This window comes from Carassius auratus, chromosome 4 (genome assembly GCF_003368295.1).
Source record: "Carassius auratus strain Wakin chromosome 4, ASM336829v1, whole genome shotgun sequence".
In the NCBI taxonomy this organism is placed as follows: domain Eukaryota; kingdom Metazoa; phylum Chordata; class Actinopteri; order Cypriniformes; family Cyprinidae; genus Carassius; species Carassius auratus.
This window is the reverse complement of record NC_039246.1, coordinates 9,663,050-9,676,857: the sequence shown is the minus strand read 5'-3', so window position 1 is coordinate 9,676,857 and position 13,808 is coordinate 9,663,050. Positions and strand designations below refer to the sequence as shown.

The window sequence follows — 13,808 nt, the reverse complement described above, 5'->3', positions numbered from 1 at the left end:
CCTAATAAAAGTAGATAATGTAAAATTTTATAAAAACTCATCAAAATAGATTTAGCAACAATATAATTTATACAATGGTGTATAAATGGTTATTTTTTCCTTGGTAACTGAATAAAATCCATTAATTCATTACAATTAATCATGAGAAATTTGTTCTAGATTGTTTGAAGTGTTCAGACGTACAGAAGTCAGTAATCAGAGCTTGTGTCTGCTGTGTTCAGGTTCAGGTTTGATGCTGAATATAAGCTGCAGTGTTTCTGTATCAATCTGCTTTAAGTTTAGTGTGACTTTATCTCCACACTGACTTCTGACTGACACGAGTCTGTCCTCAGTGAAGTGTCTCTTCACGCTGGAGGAGGAGTCCCGCTCATCAGTGCTCACACTTTATTGATATATATGGAGAAAATCAAAATGCTGCTTTCTGATTTGTCACTGATTGTGTTTGATGATTTCCTCTGTTGTGTCTAATAAGGGAACAGTGAGTGTCATTGGCAGCTGTGAGTCTCTCTCTCTCTTTAGGGGGCTGACAGGAGACTGTCTGATGCTGATGTTTCTGTGTTATATGATAAAACTCATCACCTCTGGTAGGTACATACTCAGAGTCAAGAGGTAATCTATTTAAAATGAACTGAAATAATTTTCATGTAATGTTACACTTTACTACATACTATGTTTGGTACAGTATGTTCACTAATTGTCTCTCTCTCATGTGTAGACAGTGTGAGTGTGAGGTTGGTGAATGGTAATAATCCCTGTGCTGGTCGAGTGGAGGTTTTTAATGGTGGTCAGTGGGGAACAGTGTGTCATCTTGGCTGGGATATGACTGATGCTGAAGTGGTGTGTAGAGAGCTGGACTGTGGGACGGCTGTAAATCCAACATATTTTGCTTACTTTGGACAAGGATCAGGACCAATTTCAATGTCTGATGTATCCTGTAGTGGATCAGAGACTGCACTGAAAGACTGCCATTCAAGCAGCTGGTTTTATACACTGTGGAACTGTAATCATGATCTTGATGCTGATGTCATCTGTTCAGGTAAGATGCTCCAAACCTCAGTCTGTTATTTCATCACTCTCTTTCATAATTCACACTCAATCAAAAACATACTATGATGGTGTTTACAAGCATCAATATCAATTTTATGAAACAGGCAGTCTCTGTTTAATTGTTTTGTTCCTAATAATATATTAATGTAAATTCCTTATCTTTCAACAAACTATGATGACGAGAGTCTCCATTAAATATGTCATGTCTTTTTTATATTCAGACAGTCTGATCTAATCATATTTACGTTGTTTATTTAATGAAGATTATCAAATTACAGATGAAATATAAAATTACATATCTACGGTAAGCGGGACGGACATGTTCGTAGTTTTGTCGTGTTCACGAGATCATTTTGTCGACATTAACATTGTCGCATTCTTATATTTACGAGTTTAATGTGTAAACAACGCTGCGTGACCATAGCAACCTGGGATTATCAAAGATTGATAAAACATTTCTCCATCCCACAGTCTTGTAAATCACATAGTGTCTATTTATTATTTGTATTTTATTATTATAATTATATTATTATTACATAATATTATTATATTAACGAGCTAGGGCTATAGTTTTATATTTATTGTTCTTTATGCTTATTTCCCCTTTCAATTATCGCTTTACCTCACGCTAGGTTAATTAACATTCTGTATAATTATGCTAATAATTATGCTACCATATATTTTGCAAAATGCCTGACAATTATAGGCTTTCAATAAGTTTTGACTTTATGATTGTAATTATGACCTTATGTGAAGATAAATGAGCGAGTTGTGTTTTCATTTACAAATCTTTTATTTCACCAACTCAGGACAAGGACTTCGACTTGTGGACGGGTCTCTGTGCTCTGGGAGAGTGGAGGTGATTTTTGGGAACACATGGTACACAGTGTGTGACGCTGTCTTTGACCAGCAGGATGCAGAGGTTGTGTGTAAACAGCTGGACTGTGGGGCTCCTGTACAGGTGCTGGGAGCAGCTGCTTTTGGTAAAGGAAAAGGCCGTGTTTGGTCAGAGGAGATTCAGTGCAGAGGAAATGAATCTCAGATAGACGTCTGTTCACGATCATCTTCACAGAAACACAACTGCTCTCATGACAATGATGTGGGAGTGATCTGTTCTGGTTGAGTATTAACATTTTGTATCTCATAGGTCAGGGGTCGGCAACCTTTTCGGCATGACTTGCCATTTTTTTATTTTTGTGAGTAGTTTGCATCCCTGCCAGGGCTGGGATAAACGATTATTTTTTAAACGATTAATCTAGCGATTATTTTTTTGATGCATCGATTAATCTAACGATTAATTTTTCCAGGCCGATTCGATTTCGATTATCTCCCCATTAATTGACTACTAACAATTTATACATGTTGATTTACATATCTGAATGAAAAAAATATGAATTCCTTAACATTGCAATATATGTTTATTGCTCTTAAAATTACAAAATAAAAGACTAAGAATGCATTACTTTGCACTTGTATAGAGATAGCATTCAATAAAACCTTGAAGCCTTGAAAACACATAGCTTACTGAAACAAGCTTACTGAACACATAGGGCCTAGCTTACTGAAAAAAAGTTCTTCTTTCAGATTAAAATAACAACTTAATGTCTAGCATTCAATAAAAAGTTCACCCAAAATACTTGTTTAGAGCAATTGAAAGAATACAGTAACCAATGTAAACTTGAGGGCTTTAAGCTAATACAGAGAGTGCTTTTCTAAAAAAAAAAAAATAATAATAATAATTTAAAGTGGGAGCCAGCAGCCTGTCATGGAGAAAAAAAATATCCCCGAATGCTCCACGTGAAACTTTGGCATTCCGCCTTTTTTCTATCGTGTCTAATGATTTTGGTTAATATGCACGAGAGAGAGAGAGAGAGAGAGAGAGAGCAAGACAGCGCTCATGTAGTTTGAAGACTATGAGTGCGCGAGCGCGCGTGAAACTTTGGTGTTTCCCCCTTTTTCTATCGTGTTTAATGATTTTGATTAATATGCACAAGGGAGAGAGAGAGAGCAAGAAGCGCTCGTGTTGTTTGAAGACTGTGAGTGCGCGTGCAGCCGGGGCTCTCTCTCGTACGCGCCCTGTCATTCTACATCACTCACCGATCAAATAAGGCTTTGACAGCCGCCAAAAAAAAGATACATGCAGAAAACCCCCTGGATTGGTTATATAACGTTGGACAGAATGTTATTCCGGCCATCGCGTATATTCAGCGCACATAAGGGAAACGTTTTGCAAACGTTTTTTGGAGAAATAAAAACAGGTAGACGAATCGATGCGCATATTTTGCGTCGACGTATTTTTTGCGTCGACGTCATCAATGACCTTGACGCGTTGTCCCAGCCCTAATACCTGCATATAGCTGTCGGTCATTTAATATTTATATTGTAAAATGTATCGTTAAACTTTGACTAATATTAAATGGTTTGCAGCTTCATCTTACTTTGCTCTCTTTAATGTTAAACTGACACTTCGCGCTCTGCTTCTGTTAACAGTAAACCCCGCCTACTTTGATTTAATTGGCCATCTCAGTCATTTTGATATTGACGAGTACTTGTAGACCACTGAGGCCGGCGACACACTGAATGCGTGGCACAAGCGTCTCAGCTGCGTGGCGTGTCCATTTTTAATTCGGCTCCCATGTTAACAGGTTATAACTTGCAGACTGCCTGCGTGACACGCGCGTCTCAGGTGCGGCTCGACCCGCACGGAAAATGCGTGCATGTTAGAAATAGAACCGACGCCTATTTTTGTGGAAGCGAAAGAGAGTCAGTCCCATAGACTCCCCATGTTAAAGTGCCCAACTTTGCAGCAGAAAAAACATGTTTACAGCCTGGTGCGAAAAATAAGTTTAGTCTATATAGCTAATTTTGCCCTTCATGACAACTGTGAGGGGGGTGAATTTTTTTTATAACTCATCCATTTAAATTATTTAAAGCCTTAAAGTTCTACATAATTAAGGGCGTGGTCGCTTGAGTGGCAGGTGGATTGCGGTTGCTGTCACTGCTGTCGAGCTAGGTGGGCATGGCTTCAGCAACCAGCTCCCGCGTTCTTGCCCATTTTTGATTGTCTAGTAGAGTCACTCGGTGACATGCTGCCAAGATGGCGACGGCCTGCTCTGCACAATTTATACTTCAAAAATTATCTTCATGAATCTACGGCTGACAACACGGACACTACGTCCATGTTTTTATACAGTCCATGCTCCTAGCAGGCTGACTGATTATGATAAGTTATTACCTCAAAATGTAGCCTACGTCAAGATGCAGTTCCCTTATCGAGTCGGTCTCTCGAACATTACGTAGAGGGAAATCCACTGCTTCAAAATTATGAAGTCTGATTGAATAACTCTTTTGCTTGCAAATAGACAATGCCACCCCCCCCCCCCCACCCTCACCTGTTTGGCTGACAGCCCTCAATATAAGTGACGGCGAGCGCCAAAAAACATCAGAATCTTTTTTCTTCACATGAGTCTGGTTTCGCCGTGGATTCATGCATTCAGAGCGGAATATTGTGGAAAGTTATCCCCTCTCACGTTCTGGTGATTTTTTTTTCTCTTAAAATGTCACTCTGCTGCATGTGTGGTGGGCCCATTGATTTCCCGGATGCACACAAGCAGTGTGTGCTGTGCCTGGGTTGGGCTCACGCAGAGGCAGCATTCTAAGAATCGGATGTCGTGCCTGTGAGGAGCTTCCCGTCAAGAACCTTCGTGCAAGGCTGGCTGTTACCCGTAACGGTGGCCCTGTATCTCCTGCCTCTCCCATGTCCGCCGCATTCGAGCCGCGAACCAAGAGACAAAAAAACCTATGAGCCTATATAGGCCTATTTAAAACACATTTTAAAAATAAATACATTGAGATTTACTACTTTTATTGTCATATACACTTCAGTGCACAGCCAGCCAGGGTCTGAAACGTACAGACATCAGTTCTCAGATATGCGCAATGCGCTATTAATCTGAAGCAGAAGCAGAATCAGAAATAATAGTTTAATAATCCAAAGAAAACTAAATAATTACTTTCATTAAAATTTCAGATAGCCTATACATACATGCAACATATTAAGATACAACAAATAATATTACAACAAAATATAATATTAATCAAACTTCACAATAACGCTAAAACAATGCAATCGATTTGGTCAGCTGGCTTGAGTCACTGCACGTTTATGTCACGTTTATGTCACACGCAACTCTATTAACTCCAAAATCTTTTTACGCACACCACAAGGAAATAATCTCTGACTATTTAAGCAATTTGTTTATTGAAAAGTTCTCCACATCCATTACACAAAGAACACACGCACAGTATAAAGCTTTCATCTCCAACCTTTTTACACAAACCACAAGGAAATAATCTCCGACTATTTAAACTTTATTTTAACATTTCTCCACAATAATTACGCAAGGAACACAAGAACGAAATAATACTCTCCATCTCCATCCCCACCACCTTACAAAAATACTATAATAGTGTACTACTTACAATAGCTTGGTTAGTCAAAGCTGATCCCACACTTGTTGCCAAAAAATAAATGTTACAAGCGCGGCAGCACCATTCTCTTACCTGAGCTACATGCAGGCGGGGTGCCCTGGACTGGTTACAGGTGTCCAAATGTCGAGGTGCGCTGTATTATATAAAGATGGATGTATTCTGCATGGAACGAGCGGGAAACCTCGTTACTCGGCAACCAAACCTGCCTGCCTGACGTCGACAACGTAACTTCCGAACCTGTGTTGATTAGGCCTCAAAATATGAAATTAAAATCCAAAATATACGTAATAGCCTACGTGTTTCAAAATCATTTTCTAAAATATTCATAAGGAATTTATAAATTGTGCAAAATATTTTAATAGGCCTACATTTTTTTTTATCTCCCTCTCGTCACTAGGGGGTGCTGCAGCACCCCCACTTCCCGCGGCCATGGCAGAGAGCTCCGACCACGGATTCTGTCAAGGTACTGCCCACGCCATCCCACGTAGAAGATCCCCTCTCATAATCTGAGGCCAGTCATCGCCCTCCACTTAAAGCGCAGGAAATGGTCTGATTTGGATATGACGAGGACGACGCCATGTATACGAGTGCCTCCGACCCAGGAGCGTGGTCTGAGGCCCCATCTGAAGCCGCCCCCACCTCGCTGGATGTGGAGCTTATGGTGATCCTCACGGAGGCGGTGGCAGATTTGGAATTGGAGTGGACAGCCCCCAAGGAGCTGCCGTCTAAGAGATGGATGGACGGTTCCTTCCTCGGCGCGGGCCGTCAGGCTGAAGCCCTGCAGAGACCCAAGCCCTTTTTTTCTGAGGTCCACGAGGAACTCACCTGGTCATGGCACTCCCCTTACTCAGCCCGAGCCCATGCACTGGGGACCCAGCTGCTGACGATGGTGGAAGCTGCAGAGATATTGGGGTACGCACGACCACCTCTTAGCCTTCTAGGCCATGTCAAGCTACTGCCGTAAAGAGGCAGTTCCAGGATGCGCCAGTGACCCCCACTGGTCTTTTCGGTGTTGGAGAAAGTCTCTGTCGGAGAAATACGCCGAAAATGTCAAGCAGTCTAAGATGATGCCTCATCTCCTGCCGAAACAGTCTCAAGCCCCCCCTGCAGCGAGGTCCAGGTCCTCTTCAGCGCAGCGCCCAGCGTGATATACCATAAACCAGCCTCTAGTAGCCAAGGGCACCCGGCAGGAAAGAAGGAGCAGCATTCCTGATGCTTGTGCCAGGGGGAAGAAAGACGATTCGCAAAGTGGAAGCTCAGGGAAGCCCAAGGAGGTGCCTATGTATGTTCCCATGCAAGAAGCCGCAGACGAGTCACCTGCCATTCATATAGCGGTCAATTCTTCCGCTATATGAAGCAGCCCCCGCCACAGCATGCATTAATGCCCCCTGTATAGAGTCCAGTGTTGCTTATCTGGGTGCACAGGGTTACGATGGTGTAGGAGCCGATTTGGCTCGGTGTCAATATGTGTTTCAACCAGTTCCGGTACCCGACCTAGAGCTAGCGAACTGTAAGAATTAGTGCTTATACTCTACTGTGGCTCGATGCTGGGCCGGACAGTTTTTCCCACGCGACGGGAGTTTTATTGTTCCCTATACGTTATGTCGAGAGACCGACTCGATAAGGGAACATCTCCGGTTACTCACGTAACCTTAGTTCCCTGAGAGGAGGGAGACATTACGTAACCTGCTGTGTGGAAAGCCTTATAGCTCTCGTTCAGTTGACGATTCTGAGGTTTTTTGGCACCCGCCATCACCTATATTGAGGGCTGTCAGCCAATCAGGTGAGGGCGGGGGCACCATTGGCTATTTGCAAGCAAAAGAGTTATTCAATCAGACTTCATAATTTCGAGGAAATGGATTTACCCATACGTAATGTCTCGTTCCCTCCTCTCAGGGAACTAAGGTTACGTGAGTAACCAGACACGTTTTCCCTATTGCTCACATGCTAGCGATTAACCCTATGCGTGCCGGGGTTGCTCACCCCAGTTTTAGATAAATTACATTATAATAATAATAATTATAATAATACATAATAATAATAATAATAATAAAATATAGTAATATGTTGCTGTTGTGTTGCTCAATTATCTTGACACTAGTTTCATACTGTTTAAAAGAGCTGTCAGGTGTTTGTCCAGGTTACACAGATCTCAGGCTGGTGAATGGTTCAGACTCTTGTTCTGGACGAGTGGAGCTTCAGTTTGTCACAGAGTGGGGCACAGTGTGTGATGCAGGCTGGGATATGAAAGCTGCCAGTGTCCTCTGTAGACAGCTGAATTGTGGGATTGCTGTGTCTGTTGTGGGATCAGACTGGTTTGGAGAGGGAAATGAAGAACCCTGGGCTGATGTGTTTGATTGTGACGGGAATGAAACAAAACTCTCAGAATGTTCCATCTCTTCATGGAGTCGAGCTGAATGTTCTCACAGACGAGATGTTGGAATCATCTGCTCTGGTGAGCACATTCACACCACACTGAAGTCATGGGTTTTAGAATAAAACTACACATTTGAACAAATATACTATATTTTAGATAAAAATTAAATCACAAATAAATACTCTCTCTAGACAGCAAAGCTCATCTGGAGAATTGCAGCTCTTCACAAACTCTCAACTGCAGCTTCACACAAAAGCTGTCAGTAAAGAACTTTGGTGAGAAAATCAACATCTGGACAGATTCTTCAGTTATTAGTGATCAAAAATATGTATGAACAATCACTGTTTTTCTGTCTCTGAATATCAGGTCGAGGGTCCATCAGGCTGGTGGGTTCTGGGGGAGACTGTGCAGGGAGGCTGGAGGTTTTTCACAGCGGCTCATGGGGGACAGTGTGTGATGACTCCTGGGATATTAAAGATGCCCATGTGGTGTGCAGACAGCTGCAGTGTGGAGTGGCCCTCAGTAACCAGCAGGTACCAGCCTGGTTTGGTCCTGGTTCTGGACACATATGGCTGGATGAGGTGGAGTGTGAGGGGAATGAGACGTCCCTGTGGAGCTGCTCTTCTTCAGGCTGGGGAAAACATGACTGTAAACACAAGGAGGATGTAGGAGTCGTGTGCTCAGGTAGACAATAATGTAAATAATGATTTTGCCCAAAACATTTTACGTTTTCTAAACTACTTGCTAGTCTACAACACAACATAACCCTACTGAATCTACAACACAAAACATTCTCAAAACTAAACTCTAATCTTTGTAGTGAATGACAGAGAGCTTACAGCTAACTTTGATATTTAAATGAGTGTAGTTATAGACTGGATGTTCATATGACAAAGTGCAGCTAAAAATATAAATGCATTTTGCATTTGGTCAGTATTAGTATTATTTTATATATATTAATAAATTAAGAATTTTTGTTTGTTCAGTGTTGTTTTTCACATTCAAACTTTATGGAACTAGTAATGAACTGTAATCGTTAGGATTAATCAGAATCATTAAAGCCTGTATAATTCAAATCCCTAATTAAAACGCTGTCATTCCATGAGATTTGAGGTTGATTCTCATCCTTCTCTATCTAGAGTTTAAAGAGATCAGGTTAACTGAGGGCTGTGAAGGGAATGTGGAGGTTTTCTACAATGGATCCTGGGGTAATGTTTGTTACAACCTGATGAACAGAGACACAGCGAGTCTGATCTGTCAAGAGCTGAACTGTGGAAGATCTGGCAGTGAACCCAGTTATTCAAAGGGACTGAAGTCCCATAATTGGCTTGATAAACTGAATTGTCGACAACATGACTCCACTTTATGGCAGTGTCCATCTTCACCCTGGGGACAGACTGACTGTGATAATGAAGTCGCCAATATCACCTGCTCAAGTGAGATCATATTTAACTGATTTAAGATGGTTTGAAATGTTAATGTTTTTTACATTTCTTTATTAGTTTTTTTTGTTGTTGTTGTTGTTCTATTTAGAAGTAAATTAAATTGTAACATGTTTTAATCTCAGAGGATCAGACACGCGAGTCTCCTCAGAGTCTTCTGACATGTTCTACCTCACCATCTCCATACAAGAGACAGTGTTCAAGTAAGTTTATTATGATTATTTTAATTATAATCACAACTTCAGACTTTGCTGTGAATTTTGCTGCTCAGTTCTGGTTGATGTGTGCGTTTTAGATCATGTTCCTCTCAGACTGAGTGGAGGTAAGGGCCGGTGCTCTGGGAGGCTGGAGGTGTATCATAACGCTGTGTGGGGCTCAGTCTGTGATGATCAGTGGGACATCAGCGATGCTCAGGTGGTCTGCAGGCAGCTGGGTTGTGGAGCAGCACTGAGGGCTGATGGGAATTCAGTCTTTGGTGCTGGTGAAGGTGTTGTGTGGATGAACAGAGTCGAGTGCAGAGGGAATGAGATTCACCTGTGGGACTGTTCTCTCTCCCTGAAAAACCACACAGACTGCTCCAACAAAGAGCACGCTGGACTCACCTGTGCAGGTCATAGAATTATTTTTGATAATTTTAGTAATTTGTAATTTTATTTTTGTAAATTAAAAAATAGCATGATTGTTAATGTGTTTGCCAGATTTGTCAGTGTCCTCTTCTCCTGCTACAACAACATCAGCTTCTCCTCCAGTGCGCTCAACATCAGTCTCTCCTCCACAAACTCTCTCCGTCCCCCCAGTGCTTGTGATTGTTCTGGGAGTTGTGCTCTTACTGCTCTTAGTGCCACTGCTTATACTGATTCAGCAGAACAGAGTGATGAGGAGAGGTAGGAGAGATCCAGAGACTGTCATATTGTGTCTTATTCAGTGTGTGATCAGTCATGTGTTGTGAACTGACAGCAGGTTTGTCTGTCTACACTCACAGCTCTCTCTAAGAGGAGACACAGGACGATGACTGAGGCCGTTTATGAGGAGATTCAGCACAGACACAATCACTTCACTCAGAGGGGTGAGACATGAGCCATCAATCTCATTTAATAGCATTAATAAGAGTCTGTCAGACAGTTGATGTTCATCTATTATTAGTCCTGTTAAACCTCCTGCTTCAAACCACAGAATTCCTGACAGAAAACCACAGAGCTGCAGGTGCATGTTTATATGTGTGTGTGTGTGTGTGTGAGAGAGAGAGAGAAAGAGAAAGAGAGTATCTCTTCCTGTGAGTATTTTTATATTGTCATAAGGATGTGTTCATATATTTTAAGTGTAGGTGCAGGTGTGTGTGTGTATTTCTGGAACGCAGTGAGGAATGGGCTCATGTGAGGATACTTGTGTGTTTACTAACAGGTTGAAAAAGGAATATCTGCCTATAATCCTTTTAAAATGTGAATACTATTTCAGTGGTCTTCTTTATAATCAAAAGATCATGAGAATTTAGTTTGTTTGTAAAGATGAACATGTTTCTGCTCTGCTCTTCTTTAACAGGGAGTCTCATCTCTGAAGAACTGAATTCTGGCTATGAAGATGCTGATGAGCTTCTCTCAGGTTCAAGAGATGATCCACACACACACACACACACACACACACACCTATATATAAATAATTGCATATGTATCAAACCTTTTTTTTATAATTAAGTGAAGTGAACCAATTCTATTGCATATTTGATTATTGACCCAATATTATTTAAATACTGAATTTTGCTTATATATTAACAGTCTGTTCTCCTTTTTTAGCAAAAGAGTTCAAGACTGCAGATTATGATGTCGCTAATGACAGTGGCCTAAAAGGTCAGAGATGTTTTTAACTGATCACATGATTCATCACCAAATGATTAATGTATTTACGATCTGACAAAAGAACATATTTTGGTTTTGTATCCAAACATATTGTGTGTTGATGCAGAAGAGATGGTGAAGGAAATCACAGCGGGATACTATGATGATGTCATCACTGATGGACTGGAACCAGATCGTGAGACAGGTGTCACTCTCTTACTCTACAACAGCACAGAATACACTTTAGTTTAAAATATGACTGTACAATTAAGCTAGTTTTTTTTTTTTTATTAAATGAAAGTGAGTGATGAATGTGTGAATTTGTAGAAAGACACACCTGAGAGCTATGATGATGTCATGACAAGCGGACTAAACTCTGATTTCAGAAAAGGTGTTTTACTCTTTTATCAGTTAAAATATGTACGGAAGTTCTAAGCGGCCATACATTATAATTTTTTTTCCTTTTTGTTTTCTCGTTATAACGACTTATTTTTCTCGTTATCTCGACATAAAGAAGTTCGTTTTCTCGTTATAACGACTTATTTTTCTCGTTATCTCGACATAACGAAAGTTTGTTTTCTCGTTATAACGACATGACAGTTTTACTGTTGCTATAGTAACGAACTCAACTTTGACAGGCATCTGATGGACAACCATGCAGGCGCTCTTACTGTAGCCTATATTTCAGCAAATTTAGCTTCGCCTAGGTAATAACGTCTACAATACTGTATATAAATAAAGGCTGATCAATCACTGTTGATTTTTCCAGAGACAGTACAACGAACGTTTTGTTTTTGTAATTAACATGTTTAAATGGCAACACTACGAAATTAGAGCTGCTTGGATTAAACTCACTTTTCATTTTCCCTGTATTTGAAATAAAATTATATATAATTTGTAATGTGTAGTAGTCATTATATGATGTGGCAGATATCATGTGTGTTACAAGCTTCTGTTTGAAAAGAGCGTCCATGTGTAGGACAACGTGTAGTGTGTGTGTGTGTGTGTGTGTGTGTGTGTGTATGTGTTCCATATGTGTGTGTAGAAAAAAACGATTAGCTACAACATTATAGAACAAAACTGAATTAAATTAGCCTATGGATTTTACATATACATCACATTTCTCATCAATATGGTTAACAATAAAGATTAGTAATAAGGAAAAGAAGCACATCTTCCTACATCGTTAAATCCCGTCCTACTGTAGATAAACAGAATACAGTGATGTCAACCTTGGTTTTGATAAGCAGTTATTTTATGACCCAGATCGCGTTGGTGAAACTCATGCATCTAGCAGGAACTTAATACACAAAATATTCATATTGATTCCAGCATTTAACATTTATGAATTAAATGTCAGTAATGAAGACTGCACAAATTATAGCGATCACGAGGAAGGTCCGCGTACATTAAAGTGGATAGTGTAGAACACCCCATCAGTTATATTCAGGTCTATAGTGCCACCTGCTGGCGCAGTTTTGTAACTCTCAAGGGGAAACAGGTGAGATGCACAGAACTACATTTTTCATGTTTAGATGAGTATTAGATATTCGCTCCGTTTAATGAAGTCACTGAAGGGAAAGGGGATCCTTCAAATGTGATAAAGTGTTTTATAAACTGATATGAGATGTTTTTATGTCATTCTTGATCAGAGAGAGTTCAGGAGGAGTATGATGATGTCATTAGTGTCAGTGAAGATGTGACAAACCTGTTGAGTAAGTTTAAGTTACTATAACACTTTTGTTCTCATATTATACTTTATTTAGATTTAATATTTGTATATTTTTTCCAGTTGTTTAGACTTCAAATATTTATTCAGTTACAGTATTTGACATGATTTAAGATTCTCTTTTTAATAACAGATTATGATGATGTGGAGAAGTCAAACAAAGAAGGGGGTCATTTGGCTCAATGATGTCATCCACTGCTTCAGTTCAACACATCTGAACTAATGCGGAGTTATTGATATATCAATATTGTTATTGATATGTCCAGTCTCACATTTTTATTTTTTTTCAACATTTTTGTATTAAATCTGTTATGCCTTTGTAGATTTTGTTGGATTTTTTGGCCTTGTTAATATATATATTAAAAAAAAAAGTTTTTGAATGTCAATAAGAGATTAGATGATATGATCTTACATTATAAAGCACAAACACAGTGACAATCAAAACATCCTAAATATAAACACAATGACCATCAGTGATGTAACAGCCCTCAGCTTCACCACAGAAAGTACTGAGTTCATGAGCGGATAATGCTGAAAAAATGCTTGCATTTATTTTGGATGTGATAAATAACTTTCACAATAGAAAGAAAATAAATAAAAATCAACTAAAATCAACTATCAACTATAATTATCTTATGTGGACAGGCATGTTATAAACTAATAAATAAATTATGCATATTGCTTGTCTGCTGGGCTTTTATATTTTACTTATAAACAACTTTTATATTCTATATTTTACTGTAGAAGTACTGTGTTATATATGTGTAAATAAACGATCTGTAACACGTTTAAAATATTTTTTAGGGATATATATGCCAGTATCAAATGTTCCTGTTGCGATTAATTGCTCATGCTTTTATCATGGTATACGCTATTTAATGGTATTGAAA

General features: G+C 39.8%; 2 protein-coding genes and 1 long non-coding RNA gene across 3 annotated transcripts; all 3 read left to right on the top strand.

Annotated features, from left to right (window-relative positions):
• Positions 1 to 528: 528 nt before the first annotated feature.
• LOC113068676 (deleted in malignant brain tumors 1 protein-like) lies at positions 529 to 7,878 on the top strand (the record flags this gene model as incomplete). The annotated part of the gene is made up of 4 exons (XM_026241491.1): positions 529 to 584; positions 716 to 1,036; positions 1,857 to 2,165; positions 7,679 to 7,878. Coding segments are annotated over exons 1-4 (873 nt in total), but the record flags the coding sequence as incomplete, so codon positions are not given.
• A 17-nt stretch (positions 7,879 to 7,895) lies between these two features.
• LOC113068375 (uncharacterized) lies at positions 7,896 to 8,325 on the top strand. The gene is made up of 3 exons (XR_003279532.1): positions 7,896 to 7,993; positions 8,107 to 8,190; positions 8,282 to 8,325. It is a non-coding gene; the product is annotated as an uncharacterized LOC113068375 (long non-coding RNA).
• A 1,452-nt stretch (positions 8,326 to 9,777) lies between these two features.
• On the top strand, positions 9,778 to 11,627 carry LOC113068668 (antigen WC1.1-like). Its single transcript, XM_026241479.1, has 6 exons — positions 9,778 to 9,967; positions 10,056 to 10,241; positions 10,340 to 10,423; positions 10,897 to 10,956; positions 11,148 to 11,201; positions 11,317 to 11,627. The coding sequence occupies exons 1-6, from the start codon at positions 9,856 to 9,858 to the stop codon at positions 11,439 to 11,441; spliced, it is 621 nt and encodes a 206-aa protein (XP_026097264.1). The 5' UTR covers positions 9,778 to 9,855; the 3' UTR covers positions 11,442 to 11,627.
• Positions 11,628 to 13,808: the final 2,181 nt, after the last annotated feature.

Bases quoted from the DNA above. Each gene is read 5' to 3' on its own strand.
- LOC113068668 (XM_026241479.1), top strand. From the start codon at position 9,856: ATGAACAGAGTCGAGTGCAGAGGGAATGAGATTCACCTGTGGGACTGT. The intron at 9,968-10,055 runs GTCATAGAATTA...TGTGTTTGCCAG, and splicing joins CGCTGGACTCACCTGTGCAG to ATTTGTCAGTGTCCTCTTCT. The intron at 10,424-10,896 runs GTGAGACATGAG...CTTCTTTAACAG, and splicing joins CAATCACTTCACTCAGAGGG to GGAGTCTCATCTCTGAAGAA.